Raw genomic sequence first — 22,484 nt, forward strand, 5'->3', positions numbered from 1 at the left:
TACACGTTTTTGGCGGGGTTCCCCTGCTAAACTTCACATTGCTGGGGATAAATATCATGTTTTTGGAGTCGCTTCAACCCGCGGACATGAAACACAACCCGCGGCAACAGTGTTAAACAGTGGAAAACCGCGGACTTGGCAACACTGATTCGGTCTTAAAGGGGCAGCAGCCTATAAATACCTGCTGTTCCATAAGTGCCACCTGCTGTCAGAGAGTGACATTTGCATCTCATTCACAAAGCTAAAATCAGACCATTCTGTTTTGCTTCAAATTTCGAAATTATACAATCTAATTGCAATCTAAAAAAACAAGCAATCACTGAAGTTTTTAATCATGCTGATTTGTCCGCAGTGAAGTTTAGCCGATGTCTTTTTTTTTTTATTGGGGTTACTTAAATTCATTTTGGGCTACCAAAATCTGAAGAATGTCTGCCCGAAGGGCTACCAGCGATTTTGCCCTGATACATGGCCGTGGGAACTAGGGGTGCTGAGGGTGCTGCAGCACCCCCAGCCGCAGGGACGGGTCTGAGATTTTCCTTGTACCCCTCGATCATCCCCAAGATACCTAATTTCTGTGATAGTTTTGGGATTAATTATTTATTAAACTGACCAGAAATATAGCCTAAAGCGGTTGTATTTTTCTTGGGTGCCTCGCGGCGCGTGTCCCTACTTCTCCCCCTCACACTGACAGAATTTCATGTGAAATGTTCACGCGATATTACCGTAATTGTATATTCTGACTTGTAAAAACCATTCACGTCCTCGTCCTTTTTTATGAGCCATTTTCCGAAGCTTTCTCGCTTCTCAAGACGGCCACCATCAATCACAATAAGCACAGCTCTTTAATTGCACTCTAGTCTCTGGTCAAACGTGCTCAAACCACTGTAGCCTAATGTAATCTATTAACTACGCACATCATAACATTTTAGGCAAGTAGGCCTACAATATTATGACAAAATATTTTAATAAGACTGAATTTGTGTTTAATCTGATCACGATTATGCTAATAAAAAGACATTTTAAGTTTAATTATAACACCGCATGTCCACGATTATTAAAATAACGAACAAATACCACCTTTTTCTTGTTGTAAAAATGGGCGCGGCCATTTGTAAAATCTATGGGTCTGGCTTCCGGTCTCATCTGCATCCAGCTATTTTTAGCTGTACAAAACAGTTTGTTTTGCTGCTTGATATTGAAAATTGGTGTGTCTTATCATATTATTTTAATGTATCATCTTATTTATGAACACACTGGTTTGTAGTGCAAACAGTTTTACTGTTTACTGCATGTTGTTATTCTCCTCGTTATTTACCTATAGCGGTTAATGATCCGGAAGTCTCACCCATAGGCTTACTTCCGCGTTGAAGAAAAAGGTGGAAGCGAGCAAAGACCATACATTATCAAAGAATATAACTGAATTCAGTATAGAGTAAGCACTCTAAAAAACTATGTTATAATCCGTGATGTTGTATGCAGTGTATGAATTAATCTCTTATTTACATCGCATACATCTGCACTTTGTTGTTTCTGATGAGAGAATTCGCCAAAGTGCACTGACCAAAAATTTTGTTTATCAGCAATGTTAATATTTAGTAAAATCCCTTTAAATAATAGAAATATTAAAGAAAAAATTATTGAACTAAAAACACAAATATATATTGGTTCGCATATAACTCTGTCTTCATGTGTATGTTAATCAATAAGAGTTTGGGCTGTTTAATATTAGGATTTTGTCAAAAAGCTCCTAGTAGGTATAACTGCAGACCAGAGATCTCCAAAATGGGGCGTGAACTCCAAAAGTGGGCAGAACCTCCAAAATGGGGCAGGGTCTCTTCGCGCAAAGACTTTCACCATTGGCTCTGGCTTCGGCCAATTGTTATTGACTTACATTCCAGCTCCCACCCCGTTTTGGAGTTCCCGCCCCCATTTGGAGATCTCCAGGCTGCAGTTATACCCTTCTCCAAGTCCCACACCATGGCTCCGCCCTGCAACATCAAGCCCCGTCCCCAGCACCACCCCAGATAAAATATGTTCCCACGGCTATGGAATCATGAGTCAGTGCTTTTAGTGAATCAAAACCAAATAGCGTGCTGTGTCCAGTCTGCACCTGTATGACTCTTATGTCCCTTACGAATCGGTGCGGTTATTTAATTAATCTGAATCTTTTACAGAAAAAAAACTTAAACAATATTCAACTTAAAATAAAGACTATACTATGTTGTACTTTAAAGTCGTAAAGATTTAATCAAAAATACACGAGTTTTGTTACTGTTATATGGGAAAATGTTAGACCTACTAAGTACTTTTACTTAATATATTGTTCCTTCCAATTATTTGATTGCATTCTTCTCTTTAAAAATAAGTCTACGTAAACACACCTTTGCAAGAATTGTATTTTTCCTGATAAATTAGACCTGTTCTGTTGAAATCTGAAATGATCTCATGGCATATGACTGCAGAGGGCTTAATTGCATGTTTTCCCCTCCGAATATTTCTTCCACAAAAGTAGGCTACTTAAAGAACGTATTAATGAAACAGGAATCGATAAGAAGCGGAACTTGAACCCTTAATTCTTCATGATTGCCGTTCCTACAGGTTACACAGACACGCTTAAATCAGCTCAAAGTCACCGGCAGGCGACCATAATTGAAGCGTCACTTGCAAGATATTTTTCTTAATAGAGCATCGGACAAGATGTTAAGCCACAAGATCTGCTACACTGGCTTGACGTGTCTGAAAGGCAGTTCACATCAGGCCTTTCTTTGTGCCAGCGATCGAGGAGTTTGCTTTAATAATAAAGGACATCACTAGCTTGATTTATCTCGTCTCTGAACTGAAACTTAAAAAGGCTTCTCGTGAACGCAACGGTTCTAACCAACACGGCACACTTGTCAAGTACAGCAAATAAAGTCCTACCTTTTGCTTTGAAAGGTGAGAAACTGCGAAAGTGGAGCACTTCAGATTTACATTTTACACGGACGCTCAGATGAAAAGAGGAAAGCTGTGGAGAAGTGATGATCGGGCAGTCGGCGATGAACGAATAATCTCTCATACATGAACAAGGACATCAGCCGAGCAAGGTAGATCGCGTAGTTCTGCGCTCGTAGAATTCATCGTTTTGAAGTTCTGCACCTGCCTCAATTCACGATAACGCAGGAGCTGTAATCCCGGAGGTGCGCGCGAATTCTTCTTTCACTCCAGATGAAGTTTGCTGGACGGCATCGTGACGCGCTCGCGCTGAAAATAGCATGAACCAGAAAAGGGACACATCGTCGCGAGGCATCTCCAGAGCCCGTCATAAACACGAAGATGTGTCACGCAGAGTGGAAGACGCTCACACGTATGAGACGGGCTGTAAAACGTAAAGCTTTGCTCACAGCCTCACACTGCATTGATGCTGAAATTTCCTAGGATGCACTTGGAACAAGTTACCGTCCTAGGGGACGCTTAGTGTTTCTGTGAAAAACAATGGTCTTTATTGATTTTTTTTTTAAACAGTCTTTATAGGGTTTGTTTTAGTGAGAAGCAGAATGTTTATCCTTTGCATTCAAACTACATTAAATCTAGTTTGAGGTCTTTGAGCAAAACAACCTATTAAAATGGCTAATTGTGTATGGTGAATTAAATAACCATTTTTAACAATTCATATTTTTAAATGATAGATTTATCAGTACAACCTGGCTTTTTTAAAAATTTAAAACAGATCTGTTGTGTGAATTACTTTTAAAATAACTATACTCCAAGTCATATATCATACAAAATCCTTAAATCATTGCAAGTTAGCAGGTCCTCAAATAAGTCCAGTTTCATGTACAGTTGATCATTTACACACACAAAAAAAAGCCTGCACCATACTGCTTTACCTTATGCTGGATCTGAGAACAAAGGATTTATTTTAATGTCAGACCAATCAAAGATACACAGCTGCATTTGGTTCAGTGGGAATAATAAACAAGACAATTCATCAATCTTTGATCACCAGTTTTAAATCGTTAAAAATAATGGGATTTTGTTTTAGATGGCAGTTAAAGCAGTCATACTTTTTTTTTTTTTTTCAAATATTAAGGCTTTATCACAATGTTTTAGTTCTGTTTTCTGTGCACAAAAGATAAAAAGCAAAAAGGGGCTAAAATATACACAACACTAGAAAAGACTGAAAAGTAACAAAATGGCTTGTACTGTACATTTAGTATTTACAGTTATGAAAGTGGTTCCTTTCTGCCCTCTAATGGAGGATGACTATAAAATATATACATGTTTTATGAACCCCCCTGACACCTGGACTTCCTGCCAGCATCAAGGCTAAGTCGTGGGCTGCCTGTCATCTTGACTACTCAATCCGGAGCTGTGGCCAGTGTTGGTCCGAATAAAATTGTTGAGGCCATCAAAGCCTTGATTAAAGAGAAACTCCATATACCAGTTCCAGTACTTCCCGATCTGCAAACATGAAAAGAACAGTTACTGTGAGGAATATTGCAACAGGATAAAAGGAGTAAAAACAAGCTCTCATGTTGATCTAAAATAAGTTTTTAATAATAAAAAAAAGAGATGATATAACGTTAGTACCTTTATGGAACCGAGATCCACGTTCTTCTTCTCTGGCCAACACTGATAAAGAGAACACATAAATATTCATTGTTCTCCCTTTGCTTTAAATCTCAGTAGTACACTGCTGAATGTTGCAGTCAGACCAAAAAAGGTACTTGTATTATTAAAGATGATGAAAACTCCAGTCCCATACAGTTTCCATGAATAATAAAATGTGATTCTGTATTAATGGATCCTCTATAAAAGATACATTAATATCACATTTATCTCCTTGTCCAATCCTAAAGTTATTAGTGAAAAGTGGAGGCTGCGCTATCCCCGGTATTGACACGCAAGGCTTTAAACTTGATGTAATATAATCATCTAATTAGTACCTTTCCTTCACTCCAAATGAGATGACAGTCAAGCATCACTGTACTATTACAAGCTCTTGTGCTTTTAAATGTCACTAGTGTGACAATATCTCACTCACCCTCTGATGAAATTCGATGGCATAGCTGAAAAGCGCTGGGTGGTGGATGAGGTCGAAACGGCACCAGGGTTCTGCCACTTTGCTTAGAGCGATGAGATCCTTGTCAATCTCAATGTCTGAACCAGGGATGGACCACCAGGAGTTCCACATGGAGTTCACCATTGCTTGAAGGTTCCGATTAAATTCCTTGTATGTGTTTCTGCTAATGTGGAATGTTTGCTGTAATGTAAGAAAATATTAATGAAACTAAATGAAAAAGTCAAGACACATTTTAAGCTCAATAAAAATGTGTAAATTCAAATTCAAAGTGCCTGGTGCCACTAAAGAGATCTAATGGGTTACAGAGTGAGACAATCACCTTGCGAGTTAATAAAAACCTTCGCCCATATATTTTAAATAACAAAAGTGCAATCCTGTCATCAAATTATTTGGCCATATCATTTACTTCAATATCAGTGCCATGATTTGTCTCACTGGGATTCAATCAAGAAGACTCCTTTCATCTCCAGCAGGTAAGGTGAAGATTACAGCAATGGCCTACAGGAGCTTCATTGTAAATTCTTAAAAGCTTGAAGGTCCTTCTAATATACCCATCCTAAGTAAATTATTCAGAAACAAAACCTCTTGCATACACACAGTTGGCATTTCATGACTTTGCCGTGTGTTAATTTTATGACACAGTATCCTCATTACCTCTCTCTGTTGCTCTTGTTTCTTAGCCAAGGTCAGATTCTTCCGGTACCTGAGAAAAGGAAATAACAACAGGATTTTATTAATAAAGTTAGCATATTATACTATAATTAATTCTGTTCTAATAAAATAAAAGGGGACATGAAATAGTTAGGTGAGATATACACTACAAGTTTGGGGTCAGAATTTATACTTTTATTCAGCAATGATGCAGAATATCAATGCTACTTTTGAGCTGTACTAATATGAGAAATCTGAGAAAATGTGAGAGAATTAGTTAATACTGGTACTTTGTGTGGAACATGATTATTCTGGTTTGTAAACTTATTTGGAAATATGAATTTTCCAGTTTGACTCTTCCCTCAACATGTTTAAGCCAATGATAGTAATACCCTTAAACAAAAGCCTAGCAAGTAAGTGGGCAAAAATATTGGTCTGTTCCTCACACAATTAGCCTTTTTCACACTTCCGTGTTTCTGGCTTCCAGATTGGCGCTTGCAGGGTAAAAGTTTTTCCGGTGACAATTGCGGCCGTACTTAAAAAGAATGAGTTTGAGAATCAAAGTCTTTTTATACAAATTAGAGATTGTGAAAATGCTTGAACTGCCAGTACTTTACAAAGCGCAAACATTTCACAATTAACTTTTTGCGTCAGCTCGGGTCATCATATACAAGTTTGTTTAAATCTAAATGGTGGCAGTTAAAATTCAGTTAGTTTTGCCATTCTGTCTGTTTGGTGCTAGCGCTGCATTAGGACTCTCCACGTGAATTTTTTCGCTAATTATTATTATTAAAGTAATATTGTATGTTCTACTTGCTCTCCTTTGCATTATTAACGTGATGGTTTAAATGTACGTTGTATAATGTGCCTTGGGAAATAAATATTAAACAAGAGATGACTCGGATTCATGACTTCATTCCTATTGTATCAGATTACACTGTTGTGCTGAGTTTAATATGCTTCAACCGGACTCAGTTAGGTTTAATGTATTCTTGGAAAAAATGTGCATCTGGACATAAATTTGGTCATTTTTAAGTAATGTATCATGTGGTGATTCGAGGGAAATGACTAAGTAAATTGAGATAATACACTCAAATGTATCGGAGATCAAAGACTATATAAAAAGGGATGTCGGAGATGAAGAATAGAAACCAACCGGCGCTATATTGAGCGCATTATCTCACGAGTCAGCGGTCTGAGTGGCCATATAAGTTACTAACAAGTAAAATGTTATTTCTTTGTAGATTATATAACAACTTGGAAAACAGACAAAACAGAAAAGGTAAGAAGCATTATTTGAGAAAAGGGCATACTAATATAATAGGCGCAGACCTGTAACGGAACTAACTTTACCCTGCGCTGATGTAATTTCCGATTTTTGTGAAAAAGGCTAATTGTTCCTCACAAGTTCTCATATGGCTTTTGTGGTTCTGTGTCTTTTTTTGGAGCTTTGCACTATAAACCCCCATCCACTTTCATTGTATGGAAAGCGGTAGCTTGGCTATTCTTCAATCTTAAACATCTTATAAAGGGTTAGTTCACCTCAAAATGAAAATTCTGTCATTAATTACTCGCCCTCGTCGTTCCAAACCCGTAAGACCTTCGTTCATCTTCAGAACACAAATTAAGATATTTTTGATGAAATCGGAGAGCTCTCTGACCCTCCCTTAGACAGCAACGCAACTGTAATGTTCCCAGGTCCAGAAACGTAGTAAGGACATCGGTAAAACAGTCCATGTGACATCAGTGGCTTAACTTCAATTTTGCAAAGCTACGAGAATACTTTTTGTGCGCAAAGAAAAAAAAGAAAAAAAAAAGACTTTATTCAACAATTCTTCTCCCCCGAGCTACAGTCTTCCACCATTTTAGAGAGTATCACAACGCGTACACACGCTTTCCCCTAAGTGTAAAAAAAAAACTGATTATGCAGATTACGTTCGTGCGCACGCTTCCCCCCCGAAAATAAACAATGCTGATTACGTCAAATAAGACGTCGCGGAAGACGTAACTCAGGGGAGAAGAATTGTTGAATAAATTAAGTTATTTTTGTTTTCTTTGTGCACAAAAAGTATTCTCGTAGCTTCGCAAATTTGAAGTTGAGTCACTGATGTCACATGGACTGTTTTACCTATGTCCTTACTACGTTTCTGGACCTGGGTACATTACAGTTGCTTTGCTGTCTATGGAGGGTAAGAGAGCTCTCTGATTTAATCAAAAATATCTTAATTTGTGTTCCGAAGATGAACGAAGATCTTACGGGTTTGGAACGACATGAGGGTGAGTAATTAATGACAAGACTTGTGCATTTAGGATGAACTATCCCTTTAAAGCCTTCACAGCAGCACTTAAGGTTTAGTGTGCCGAACCAGATGAAAGGATCTTCATACTTCATTTCATCTATTGCTTACAGGCATCATGCCATAGCAATGTAATGCATTTGAAGGTTCAAGCTGTTGCCATCAGTTTAGCCTGCAGCACACACTGCCATGGGAACTGCACATGCGATGAGGAACTTACCGTTGCCCAGCTCAGTCAACCAAAAGTAGTTCCAGAAGATGCCCTTAATCTAGCATGGCCAGGCTAACGTCTCAAACAGAAATTCTCCAGGATTGACCAGAGTGATGAAATGACCCATGAAGCTTATTATAGCTCTCATATAATACCTGTACATGATGTAACCAAGTCGATCCACACTGACTGAGTCTGTGGCAAAGAGAGCTGGGTAAAAAACCCCAGCTGGAGGCATGATGATCAGAGGCAAGCTGTACTTCAGAAACATGTCACACACCTAGACATGAGGAGAGAGAAATTACTGTATTAGCACAAAGAAATTAACATCAGTGTTTGTTGTACTAAATCTACTAGATTCAAATCAGGACACAAATCTTAAGTGAAACTCAGGCAGGAACTTCAGTTGATGTCACTTTGCCACGAACATCATGTTAATTAAGTTAATCATAGCTGAGTGTACCGTCTCATAGAAAGCAAGTGTCTGGTTGAGCAGAAGAACGTGGCAGTTCTCCAGACGGAGTCCCTCAGATGCCAGCAATCCCACAAAGCGAACCAGCTCCATAACAGAGTCCATGAAGCCGGACAAGGTCATAGTCCTAGGAAGAATAGTCTATTATTTTTTTCACTCACTTTTTTTGAAAGCATACAGAAACTAACATGTGAAAAATTAGCTTCCTTGCAGAACGTACTATATTTCTCCAGGAGAGAACAATAAATTAGCTTTAAACCACACTTAGTACATACCAGATGTGTCTTTGTGCTATGCTTGGCACCCACGCAATTTGCATGGCACAGCACAGAGACCCAAAGCAAAAAAGGGAATAATGGGTGCATCGCATTAAAGCATGGCAAACCGACGCAGTCAAACAGGGTTTTGCCTTTGATCATAATTTCTCCTTCAGCTGTGCACTTCAGTAATGTAATAAAAAAAATAACCAAATCAGCAGCAAGAGAGAAGCAATACACGACAGGCGAGGGAAAAAATCCTCCGCACTTCATTACACACCGTTCCACAGAACACTTTTAGGGTAAACGAGGTTCAGATGGAGCCCGACCACAGGAGCAGTTCATTGATCTCTTTTAAATATAAACAAAGAAATCTGCAGTGGTAAACCTCAGGCTAGACTTTTAAGAGTACAATCGCTGAAGTGTGGTACCATTTCTTCAGATTATTTCTGCAATGTTTCCCAAGACTGTGAGCTTTTGACAGTCATTAAAAACTCTTAGGACTCGGTAAAGTGAGAGTCAAATTAAAGACAACAGCATTTGCATATTATTTAAATTCTATAAAGCAACATGTTTCCAAGAATATTCAGCTGGAAATAATGCTGGGATTTTAATCAGGATTTGATTGGACCATTTGAATTGAAATTTTTTTTGCCATTAATATTATTTTCTCTGCCTAGATGGCCTTGGTTACACTAACAAAAATAACAGTTTGTTATTTTTGAAAACTTGTTGATAACTAATAAATTAGTCGATTTTTATTTTATACTGTCGATTTATTTTTATTTCATATTTTTGGTATACTCACATGGTGCTGTTGCTGTTAAGACTGATGTCCAATCCGCCCTCCAATGCGCTGACGGAATGCCATGTCAGCCACTTAACCAGCATGCTATTCAGACACTCGATGACACTACACTGTGAGGAGGACAATGTGAAAAGGCACATTCAGATAAGGGTGAAAAAAAAAATCAAACCCTGCTTTCAACTGCTGTGAGCTGTGTAACAATGTCACGGCTTTGTGTAGAAAAAGTTATTCACTTATGTCTGAACTTTAAGCATTCACTGGCTCACATGGCCATGCTCGTGCTTGATACAAACAAAAAGAAAGGAAGAAAAACAACAACAATACTATACAAACCTTGAAAAATACTGTGGAGGTAAAATAAAGTTGCTTCAGTGGCTCAAAGAGAAGTTTATGCATGTCTACAGACAAAGAAAAGAAACATTAAGTTACAGTTTTACTTACATTAATTCTGTATTGACCAAATAAAATGTTCAAGACAACAAAATATGATGTCTGATCAACAAACAATGCAAAAAAAATGCCATTATCATTAGAGGTAAGGACTTCCGATCTTTTAGAATGCTACCTGCTTTTCACAAAAGAAAAAAATTCACTAAATCAGCGAATTCAAAAAGTTACGCGAACAGAGATAGTTTTTCTTGAATTCCTCTGGTTGCAGCAGAGGTAATTGGGACACTTACAAAAGCTTGGCATCAAGGGGATGTCACTAAGAAGATCCAGGATCTGCGGCCGGAGCAGACAGCCATCCCACACACTCAGAAACTTATAAAGAAAACTCTCAGTACTAGAGAATCCCTCCTGAGAACAATGTACAAATACAAACCCTGTCAATAGGGGATTTTACAAGTGGGGAGATCATACAGGACCACAGAAGAGAAAGAAAGCAAGGCAGAAAAATTATTGATAGATGTCCTGGGATTTGTGGTATAAACTGCCACATGTTTCTGATATTAAACATCCAACCGGCTGCCAAGGTTAATTTCCTGTTGGTTAATACTTGTCTTCTGTTGCTTGGTCGTACCTGCAGGAACTGCTGTGAAAAGAGGATGGTGCTCAGAAAGCGACAGGTTTCAGAAGTGTTGTCAGAACTCCCATCCACAGGACATAGTAAAAACTCTGCCCAAAACATACAAGAATAAACTGCATTATAGTACTGAACTGAAATTTAAATGGGAGCTATAACGGTAGGGAGGGAATAGAGAACTTTAGATAAGCCTGAAAAGGTTTAGTATTATGACATGGAAAATGTACCCTCTTGCAACGAGTGTCCAAGCCAAAAGTTAAGGCGCAGGGAGGCAGATTCATCCTGTACACAGTCCAGGTAGTGCAGAGCCAGAGCTGATCCCAGAAGTGAACCCATCTGGGCAGGCAGCTGAAAACAAGTTATGACTTCAACATTAAGCAGCAATTTGCTATACAACGTGCATCTGCACAACATAGAGACAGTATATCATAACCAAGAACTGTCAAAACTGCTGGAGGCAAATAAACCAATTCAGTCATAATTCTGGCTCCTTTGAGACCTGTACTGAAACTGACAGTTTAATACAACAGTTTAGATGAAACACATTCCACCATTCTACATTCTCACTCTTTTCAAAAACTGTAATTTGTGTCAGTCTACAAACAGCCGCCTCACAACATGGGAATTCAACAAATAATAAATAAACAAAACTAAGTGACAGATTGACAACGGACATGGCTGAGTCTTTCTGTAATTAGCAAGCAAATGTATCATTCATCTGAGAAATGACTGATTCTAATGATGGGGTTGCCACAGTAAAAAAATAATCAATGATCTTTCCCCATGGCCACAAATTAACTGTTTTTTTTCCCCACATGACTGACTCCACCGGCTTCTTTCTCAATCCTTCCCTGTTGCAGACTGCAAAGTCACCCTAAAAAAGTGGTGCAGGAACACTGTGACGATATTCATTTTGTGCAGAATGAAGCATAAATGTCTGCAGACCTTAAAAAGAGATTAAATAAGGCTTATCAGGTTAGTGGATCCATCAAGTAGCCTGTTTGCGAGGTGTAATTGAATACTGTAAATATTCTATGACTTGTCAATTGAGAGTGTAATATATTGTTTAGTATTTACAGAGAGGACCGTGTTGATGAACATCAAACAAGTCAAAGACTTAATTTTACATCTGAGAAGTTTGACTACTGTGAAAGATTCTGCAGTAAAATCAATGAGATGGCAGACTTAATGACATGCTCATTGATCAGTCATGTGAAGACTTAGCTCCACCAAGTGGCCAAACCACTGTGGTGCAGATGTGTTTTGGTTTACTCATCAGATCAGGTAAATGTGATGAATATTATGCAATATGCCTTTTTGTTTAAAGTTTGATTGCCTGATGTCTAACACACAACTGGACCCAAATAATGCTTCATGCTACAGACAACGTATATTGTGAGTGAAAGAGATGTGTATTACCTCTATATTGTGAATGTTCTCCAGTAGCTCTTTGAAGGAACGGAGCTCCTGCAGGCGGAACACCTTCTTGTTGGAGTTGCTGTCGAATGCCGAGCTCAAGGGAGGTATTGCTAGGTGATGTAGTTTCTATGGACATTAGATACATTCAGTTTATAGATTAAAAATGTAAGACTTTGACACATTTTCTTTTTGTCCCCCATTCATATAATTTCAGAACATAAAAACTTTAAAGGGGTCATATGATGCGATTTCAATTTTTCCTTTCTCTTTGGAGTGTTACAAGCTCTTGGTGCATAAAGAAGATCTGTAAAGTTGCAAAGACTAAAGTCTCAAATCCAAAGAGATATTCAAATAATGTTCTTTTTAGCAGCATCATATGACCCCTTTAAGACTGGAATATACAAGGCCAGTTTTCTGCCCCGATTTCCAGTCTGGAGGCTTCAACACTAGCTGCCGAAAGTCAACTAGTACCAATTTTAGAACACATACATTGCATCTGAATATGCCTACTTCCATATGTAGGAGGAAAAAAAACAGTATGTGAAAAGAGTAGTATTACCGAATTCATAGTATTCTATTTATAAACCACAAGGCAAAAAAGTAACTGGATGACCTACTATTTCTGGCGATATTTTGAAGTGTGCATCTGATAAAACTTTACTATCCCAAGAGGCCACAGGACAGAATTTGTGAATTGCATTGTGAAGCAACACAACTAACACTGGTAGGTCACGCAACAGTAACAACATGGCGGATTAAATATATCCTAATTTAATTTTATACTACTCATATGCATACTTCGCACACATTTAAAAAAAACGTTTCAAACTAAATAAAGTGCCTACTAGACAGTATGCAATTTCAGATGCAGCTATATTGTTTTCATTTGTCATGGATCTCCTGGCAACAAGGTGCATGTTTCTGTGGAACAATTTGAAAGTCTTGTAGCATGTGATGCTGCCTGTGTCATTGTGTATGATGTCCAGCTTTTAGGCAAATCCTAGTGTTTTAAATGCTGTTAAAAGTTGTGATGTTTATTACAGCCCTTATTTAACAGTGAGTGTTCTGTAAAGCTCTTTACAGTATTACACAAATGACATCTTACCCTCTTTCTAGTGGATGGCTTCTCTTTCACATCCAGGCTGAGGCTCTGGTCAACTAAAACAGCACCCTTGTTTTTCCTCTGCACAGCACTCAGAGCTACTTTCCAGGTGGAATTGTGATTCTTGAATCCAGTCTGGAAAAAAAAAACTACAGTCTAAGAGTCTGAAACACCTGGCAGAAGAACAAAGTTCTGCTAGAGAAGTAATAAATGCACTAACCCTCACTCTTGATGGAAGAGAAAGCGTCACTAGGTCTGGGTGGTACACTTTGTAGAGTGCTAGAAGTTGGGTGAGAAATGGTTGTCTGCCCTAATAAGAAAAAGGGAGAAACACAAAGTACTTGTCAAATGAAATGTATCCAATTAAAAGAAACATTCTCTACCACTACAGTTAGTCTACATTTATGATGAGGATATTGAGGTGTTTATTTTAATAGATAGTCTTTACCATTTTAGCCTGAATATCCAACAGTTTCCTGACTCTGTACGGGTGAACTATGAAAGTGGGGGGAAAAAATTATAATAATAATCAGAATAACGAGCAAATAACATCATGCATTATTACAGAATTCACTCACAGACAAAAAAATTCAACCACTTATTTAACAGCTCACCATGTTCCCTCATGGTTAAAAGGTACAACAAGTGGCAAATAAATGGGCACTGGAAGAAAAAAAAACAGCCTAGTAAATTAACATGAAAATAAAAAAATTGTATGCAATTATAAAACATAAGCCAGTATACTTACAACATACACATTTTCTAAATTAAAAGAAGCATTTGCAAAGCACAACTAACCAGATTTTCTTCTGTCACAAAGCTGAAAATGAAGCCATAAATGGATCTCAGGTTGTCTTTGCAATCAATCAGGTCAAAAACAGTGAGTACCCAGCGGACAAAGAGAACCTTAAAAGAAAACATGTTACTAAGAGAGTGAACTGAATGTTTAAAATGGCAATGAAATGGAAGCACTGACAGATTTTGTTCTTTCATATTGGTGACACATTTACAGTATAACGGATTATTAAAAAAGAAAAACACAATTTGAGATGTGGGTGATGCACACAAAAATGGAGTTAGAAGAATGTGGGCCTGCAGAGGTAGATTTAAGCAGACTAAATAATTGTCAAAGCCCTAAAAACATAACCAAATAGAAGTCTGTCATTCCACCATGAGTCTGAGACATGATATTTTGATTAAAATTTTAATAATTAAATGAAAAGACCTTATTAAAAATTTAATAAACAAGGTAAAAAAGTATAATAAAAAGGAAACATATATAAATCTTTCACAATGAAACCTATAATATGTATTTAGAAAATAGATTACTTTTCATTTTCAACTTTAATTTTGAGACCTATAAAGCAAAAGTAAATGACAGCCATTTCACCAATGACCAGGTACAATTGACAGCCCTTACCTGTGCATTCATTGGCATTTTCCCTACACATAGCCACGACGCCCCCTTCACAATAGCCTCCTGCGGCACCACTGTGGCAGGTATGAGAAACTTCAGCACCCGGGTACAGTTCGTGGTTCCTGTTGCACAAACTGAATTTAATTATCTGTGCCATAAACCACTAAAGGCACGCAGCAGAATTAGGATGATATGTTTGACTGTGATCTAATTGCTATAATGTTTCTCATGATGAATTCCTGCTCATGTAAACAAATACAGCTGAAGAAATCTGTGCAACCCCTAATTGTATTACCTGCGTTGAGGCTTAAAGCCAAGTCCAGTAGCACTGTGATGACCTCTGGAGGAAGACCCTTACTGAGAGCAACTGTCTCCACCACCACCATATTCCTCTCCAGCTCATCATTCCCTCTGACTACTGTGCCAGCTTCCACTGTAACATACAAAAATACATGTAAACAGATATTATGACACTTAGATGTGATGCAGTTTCTGATGACGACACCCTCACACAGATAAACAAAAGACTTAACAGTCGTGAAGTCGTCCAGAGTTGTTATCAGAAGAACAAAAACAAAAGAACAATGAATTAAACTTAAAAAACGCGTTCCTACTATTAAACTGTAACACCCTAAAGTTGTTTTTCTAATACGTTTCTATAATGTTTTATGCTGGCACTTACCCTGAGACAAATACTTCACCGCGAGACCAAAGGGATCCGCCTCGCCTTTTCGCCTTTCTTTTTCTGCCAAACGCAAACTTCTGTTGTTCGCAGAGGAGGCAGAGGAGTCTATTTCTCCGGACGGTTCGGAACCTAACCCCGCCAGGTTAGATAAATCGGCCATTTTTTCGCTACATTATATTATTATTTGTTACCTGTCGCGTGCTTGTCTCGGTCGCTGAAGTAACCTATTCAAACCAAACGCCAAATCTGCCGCGACCGTTTGGACATGCGCACTGCATCACTTCCTGTACGAACTGAAAGCGGAATATCGTCTTCTTCTTCTTTCTTTTACTGGCAACCGCACTTAACAGTGCATTACTGCCATCATCAGGTAGCTTGGATCAGAAACATTTCTTCTTCTTCTTCTTTCCAGTTTAACTGAGGTTGGCGTCCAGCTTATTGGTGCATTACCGCCCCCTTCTGCTCCGGAGTGTAGATCAGATAATAGGTTATCTATTCCTTTTCCCACTAAAACTTACACATCACTCACACTGTCCCCTCACATTAATATCCACACACACACCACACATCATACATCAAATCCTGCTTAAAACCCCTGCTTCCCTTAAAAAAGTAATCAATATTCTACTCTGTGCCCTATTTACTGTGCTTAATAACCCTTGTAATGTGATCTCCCGCACCCCAATCTCCCTTAGTTTATTCTTCATTACCTGCCTCTGTGTTTCATATCTCTTACAAGTCATGATTATGTGCTCCACTGACTCCTCTTCTCGACATCCCTCACACAACCCTGTCTCGTGCTTCCCTATCATCTTTAGTGTTTTATTCGTGCTTCCCTATTCATCTTTAGTGTTTTATGTCCCAACCTTAACCTAGTCATCACCGCATCTTCTCTCCTATTTCCAATTTCCATCCTTTCCTCTTTAACATTTCTCTGAATTTTATATAAATGCCTCCCTTTTTCCTCTCTTTCCCACCTCTCTTGCCACCTTATATTGACTTTCTCCCATATTATGCATTTAACCTCTGTTAAGCACAAACCAGTCTACCTCAGGCCAAGCACTCTTCCAAGGGGCAATCTCTGGAAAAACTACCATAGGGCTTATTCGCAAGTTAAACACTTCTAACTCTTTTGCTACGTTGTTTCCAATCCGACCAAAGTTTTCCTTTAAATTTCTTCCATTTTCCCAGCAATCCTGCAGTACTGCTTTTGTGGGATGAGAGTCATCATATCCCTGCAGTCCTGCCCAATAATTAGCCATCAGTTGAATCCTTCTTAATTCCAGTGGCATTTCGCCCATTTCCACTTGTATAGCAGGTACTGAAGAAGTCTTAAAAGCACCACAGCAAATTCTTAGTGCTTGAGTCTGAATAACCTCTAACCAGAAACATTTCCTCTATCTCTTAACATTTTAAAGCGGAATATCTTTACTGCAGCTAGCTATATTATAATATAAAGATGTTATTAATATATGATTGTGTTTTAAAATTGACTTTTTCATTGAATTCGTAATTTGCATTTATCATTGTTAATGTGTTAAAAGATAAACAATTGTGTACAGTTTTAAATAGTAACAATGCAAACTAGATGCACCCGCAAATAAATACCACGGGAAGTTCCACGAGTGTAGATATTTTTATACGGATGATATTTTATACATGGCTACTGTGGCTTAGAGAAATTCCTCTAAGGGGTGGTTTTTGGCTTAAAAAGGCTTATATTCATAAAAGGCCGCAGTTTTTTTTAGTGTCATAGTTAAGTAGTTAGTCACAAATAATATTATTTAAATTGGGTAATGTTGAGGAAAATGTACATTTATTAATATAATATTCAGCCAATAAAATAAGTACATTTCTTATATGTGTTATGTTATGATTGCAATGATAAAATAACAAATTATATCACACATGGTTAAATCAATGTCTAAATTGGATATTATTATTATTATTATTATTATGTCCAAGGTATCACTGGTAGGAGCCACTCTTCTACTTCATGTGATGTTTTATGGTGGTTTGCAAACCAACGTAGGAAGTGCATGTCTGCCACCTACTGGAGTGCGTGTGCAACGTCAAAGTGGTTGAAAAACGAATTAAAATATACATTATATAACAGCAGAATATCAGACCAGATTTTGAGACAAGAATATACTGAGTTGACTATATTTGATAAATATATATGTTGGTATTAAAAGGTAAGAACTGTAAAAGAAAAAAGGGCACAATGACGCTACTGTGTGATGATACTACAATTAAGAAAATACTACACATGTACATTTTAAATATTTCTTTTGGTGGATTGGAACTTATTTTTTTGTGAGGATAATTATTTTTTGAGGATATTTGTTTTTGTTTGTAAAACTGGTTTACATTGCATTGTGCTTAAATATACTGAATAGCATATATGCTGCAAGATTAATTAGCATAAATATGGTTGACTAATTTACAGTCTGTTTTAGACAAGAATATACTAATGGTAACATATTATATTCCTATTCAAATTTCTAAAAGTGAGCAAGACATAAAAATCATAAGTGATGTTTTTAATACTGTCACCAAACTCCATGATAAACTGCATAGAGATTTTATTCATCTTTGTTCAGCATCTGCATGCACAAACATCAGTTTATTCCCTCGCTGTCAAGAGTGTAATATGACCCATTCTGTGTAAACTAAGAATGCACAATTCAGTTCATGAACTAGCTGGGCATTCTGGTAAAGGTTTAGACACAGGTCATGTTCTCTGTTAGGTATTTATATGCAGTTACAAACAGCAAATTATCAGTATACATCCAAACATATCAGATAGGTTTCTGAATTCTACTCCCTCCAGCACTGTGCATTTTAAATGTATCACTTATTTAACACACCCGATTCATTTCATCAGTTTATTAGTAGTGATGCATAACCTGAATCAAGTATGTAAAATTAGTAAGGGTTTTCAGGAACAGTATAAAGGAACAAATTGATCTAAAGAAAATAGAGTAAATTAAAAAATCTGAAAAAACACAAAAACAATTTTATATATTTTATCCATTTAAGAATGAAACAATGTGGTAGTTCTATGACTCAAAGGGAGAAAGCAACCATAAGCAGAATCCAAGGATACGATTTTATTGGACTGTGTAGTTCAAGAGCCAAACTAGAAAATCAAATTTAATAAAAGAAACAAAGAAATATTATTTAATGTAAATTAAGAAATAATAGATACAGTAAGATTAATAATATGTAGAACTTATGTGTAACTGAACAAACTGCTTTTATGTTTTCATTTGTGAAGGCTGTGACAGATTTTGAGGCAACGGAAAAGCTACCCTCTGCCATCTGACTCTAACCTTTTAACAAATTATATACAGCATTTCTTAAAAAAAAATCAATCTTAATGTAAACATTACAAACGTTTTGTACAGTATTCATTGACAGTAGTTCAAAAAGTAAATAAAACATCACAAAAATTGTTGACATTTGAAGTTACCTGTATCACAGTGTAACCTTAAAAGTGGCGTTTAGGATATTGTTCAATGCAGGGCCAAAACAATAATAATAAATACAAAAGGGATTAACAGTAGTTTAATCTTTTGTTGCAAAACCACAGCCAAAACAGCTGCCACAATGGTGATTATCCAAACTGAATATTTGTATTTTAAGAAGTTTTACAGGTGAGACATGAGGTAAAGGTAACATAAGATCTGATTTTCAGGCTGCTGATATGTAGCTGTGGGACATAAATCACCTTTTGGGACTACTGTCTTTTTTTCCGAGCATCTTCTCCTACTATCCAGAAAAATAGATCTGGTGCCAGGCGCTCTTTGTGAAACTGTGGAGCTAAGAAACTTTGACTTTGTTCTTTTCCTGGGCGGTGATCTGTTCTTCTCGTCTCTCCTCCCTCTCAGGCCGGTCCTCACCCTGACGAGCAATGAGCAGCCGACACGTCAGCAAAATACCAAACACTAGGGCATGAGCATAGCGTTTTAGAGGATCTCCAACTAGCTGGTGGAAGAAAAGCACCGCTAGCATGACCAGCAGCAGAATAAAGTTGGCCACGTCTTTTGGTCTCCCTGGCACAAGGGTCAGAACAATTCCACATCCCACCTCAAGAGTACCAATAATCTTGCGTAGAAGTACAGAAGAAATGCCAATTTTTTTCAATGCTGGAAGGGCCTTTGCATAACTCTTGTACGCTCTTTTCTGGAAAGGGAACGTAAACATGAAATGTACAACTTTGTCAAGAATAATTAACATGAACACAAATAAGAACGCATATAACAATGTATTATGTGCACTGCAAAAATAACTGATGAAATGATACAGACAGACAGATAGATAGATAGATAGATAGATAGATAGATGCAATGGGTGCAAATGTTTGATATGAGTTTTTTTATTATAATTTTAATGCTATTTGTATGCTTTTTTTGGTATTAATTTAATGCTATTTTTAATGTTTTTTGTATTATTTTAATGCTCATATTGACCCAACTGCAATTGAGATAGAATTTGCTGGAAAGCGGCGCCATTGCTTTATCAGGAGCTGCTTCAAAAGGATTGTTTTAGAACGATATCACAAAATAATCATCACACGTCATTTCTTCTTCTGTTTATCATACAGATTATGCGCATTGTGATGTCATAATTGACCTATTTTTGCGGTAATGAAACAATGTTGCGGCTGTGCACAGAATGCGCTGCTCAACTGCTCGAATTATGTTCAATCGTTTTACATAATTCGACTCATAATCAGGAATCTAATTACGTCGTTCTTATATCTTAGATTATAAATGGAATTAAATGGACCTTAATTTATATTCACCTCCACAGCCAATACGAAGAATGAAAATTATATTACACAAGCAGGCAACAACAGCCCTAGCGGACATTTTATAGAAAATGCAAAAACAGCCCGTTGCTTTCGCACCCCCTCCTAAAACAAAGCATTTGCTTATTATGGATGCTGCTAAGCGACGATCACTTACCATTTCACTATATGCATCTTTGCTCAACCTTGGTGTGAGTTTTATTGTACCCATGAACACGAAGAACAGACCCAGTGCAAAGGAAAGGGCGACAATGGTTACTGTTCTTGGCGAGGCCATCTTCGGTAAAGTCTCCTTTCGATTGGCATCCGTTGTCCAGCTTTCTTCACGGTCCTGCTGAAGATGCTGAAGGGGGGAAGGGCTTGATGAATACAGTCAAATATGGCTGCATGTCATTCCGCTTCAGTACTAGGAAGCACCATGAGAGGGAGCTGCGGTTGATCAATGTCATAGGCATAAAGCCAATAGTACCCAACTGCAGTGCAACACTAGGGGGCGTCAGCAAACTTGCAAAGAGACTGCAGAATGTTCAGAAACAGCATGTTTTGTTCGGTTTTTACTGTTGTCTGTAGTCCCAAAACCCAGTCAACAAAGGAATTCTGTTAGTTTAGACAACTATTTGGTAGAGTTGGATTGTCACAAAAGTGACATTCAGAATTAGCATGTGTTTTTAAGTCTTGCCAGTACTGGAAAGCTGCTGGGTTTCTGTGTGCACACCCGAAGTGCGCTCACAGAAAGCGCCTCTCAAGTAGCGTGTTATTGCTACACACTCAAATTAGGGCTGTGCCATTAGGGGGAAAATATCAAATTGCGATTTTTTTGACAGATATTGCGTTTGCGATTTGATTTGCGATTTTAAATTTGCAAAGTCAAGCTTCACTTCAATCGATTAGCAAATCGCAACGTCTCAAATCGCGATTTCGATTCGATTCCGATTAATCGCACAGTCCTAACTCAAATACACGAAAAGTTATGTCAAAATGCCCGTCTTGGAGAGTATTCATGTAAATGCAGTCGGTTATGTCTTAAGTGAACTTGAACAGTTGGGAGAAATACAGATGTGTCAAAATTTTGATCCGTGAGTCAGGTCTTAAAGCAACAGCAGCGTAAACATGCTGATATGCTGCCTACTGTGTGAATGTAAATCAAACAACAAAAGAAAATTAGAAAATCACTTTAGTAACTTTAATCAAAATAATTCATATTTAATGCATACAGTGAAGATTGTGCAGTGTTTTTTTTTTTTTTTTTACATTTATTACTTAATTAAATGTCTTAGCCTACTTTATAGATCTGGTTAGGGGAACTTCCGGAAACGTTCCGCTAACCTAAAAGGGTATGTTCTAAGGTACTTGTTTCCTGTTTACACTAAGGGTCTTTGGGGTCAATATGATCCCAAAATTGAAAGAGTAATTGTAAAACAATATATACATTTTTAATCATACAAATAATTTTTTTTGTTTTTTTTTTGTTTACTTCTCATCTATACATTACTGCTGTGTTTTGGGGGATATGAAGTACTTTTGTACCGGTTTACCACAAAATTCCTCAACTACAACATTAGCTTGCATGTGAAATATTAATTTTTTTATGGAAAAATCACTTAAATGATTATCTCAATTTAATTTAAGTTGTTTCTGGATATTGATCTAGGTGTTAGGTGTAGAATTCTGCCACCTGCTGGTTAGAGAAAAATGTCCTCAATGTGCTCGTTCAACATTGCATTTGTGCTCTAGTATCAGGCCTTCATTTTTGTGTGGACATTTTCAGATTTATGCAGGATTTATTGATTTTATTTGCCCGTTTCTATAAAAATGCTCTTTGTTGCAGTCACTCCTGTGTGTGTGTGTGTTTGTGTGTGTGTGTGTGCGCGTGTACATGTGAGTGAGCATGTCTTACCTACATTGCATTTGTGCTCTAGTACCAGGCCTTAATTTCTGTGTGAAAAATTTCAGATTTAAGCTGGATTTTTTTTTTTTTTGACAAATGAAAAACAAATATATAGATTTTTTCGCATTTCCTATTCATTTTCAATTGGGGTTATGTTGAAAAGTCACAAAATCATATTCCACTGAGATGAAGGGAACGCTTTTTTTAACTAAGGAAAAGTTGATTGGGGTCATATTGACCCCAAAGACCTTATTAGGGTTAAGAAAACTGTCCTGGCTAACCAACAGGGAATGTTCTGGGAAGGTTCTCTTTAGGTTATAAAATTAAACTTAAAAAGAACCTACAGGGAACGTTCCTATAACATTCTTGTTTGGT

At 37.4% G+C, this 22,484-nt stretch overlaps 2 protein-coding genes across 3 annotated transcripts; both read right to left on the bottom strand.

Moving 5' to 3' along the window:
* Window positions 1–3,877: 3,877 nt before the first annotated feature.
* Window positions 3,878–15,719, bottom strand: LOC107688687 (centromere protein I-like). 2 transcript variants are annotated; one of them, XM_016486415.1, is made up of 21 exons: window positions 15,403–15,719; window positions 15,016–15,153; window positions 14,724–14,842; window positions 14,102–14,209; window positions 13,918–13,966; window positions 13,752–13,798; window positions 13,524–13,613; window positions 13,307–13,438; window positions 12,202–12,327; window positions 11,010–11,130; window positions 10,780–10,874; window positions 10,439–10,556; window positions 10,324–10,326; window positions 10,092–10,156; window positions 9,759–9,868; window positions 8,685–8,820; window positions 8,377–8,501; window positions 5,717–5,765; window positions 5,024–5,242; window positions 4,570–4,611; window positions 3,878–4,440 (listed from the first exon to the last, which is right to left on the bottom strand). In XM_016486415.1, exons 1-21 carry the CDS (start codon window positions 15,563–15,565, stop codon window positions 4,306–4,308), a joined length of 2,190 nt encoding a protein of 729 aa, XP_016341901.1. In that variant the 5' UTR covers window positions 15,566–15,719; the 3' UTR covers window positions 3,878–4,305. The 2 variants fall into 2 exon arrangements, with proteins under 2 accessions (XP_016341901.1, XP_016341902.1); XM_016486416.1 differs by lacking the exon at window positions 10,324–10,326 and having other exon boundaries at window positions 15,403–15,718.
* A 2,225-nt stretch (window positions 15,720–17,944) lies between these two features.
* On the bottom strand, window positions 17,945–20,625 carry tmem35 (transmembrane protein 35). The gene is made up of 2 exons (XM_016486442.1): window positions 20,379–20,625; window positions 17,945–19,593 (listed from the first exon to the last, which is right to left on the bottom strand). Exons 1-2 carry the CDS (start codon window positions 20,496–20,498, stop codon window positions 19,231–19,233), a joined length of 483 nt encoding a protein of 160 aa, XP_016341928.1. The 5' UTR covers window positions 20,499–20,625; the 3' UTR covers window positions 17,945–19,230.
* Window positions 20,626–22,484: the final 1,859 nt, after the last annotated feature.

This window comes from Sinocyclocheilus anshuiensis, unplaced genomic scaffold (genome assembly GCF_001515605.1).
Source record: "Sinocyclocheilus anshuiensis isolate Anshui unplaced genomic scaffold, SAMN03320099.WGS_v1.1 scaffold581, whole genome shotgun sequence".
Taxonomy (NCBI): domain Eukaryota; kingdom Metazoa; phylum Chordata; class Actinopteri; order Cypriniformes; family Cyprinidae; genus Sinocyclocheilus; species Sinocyclocheilus anshuiensis.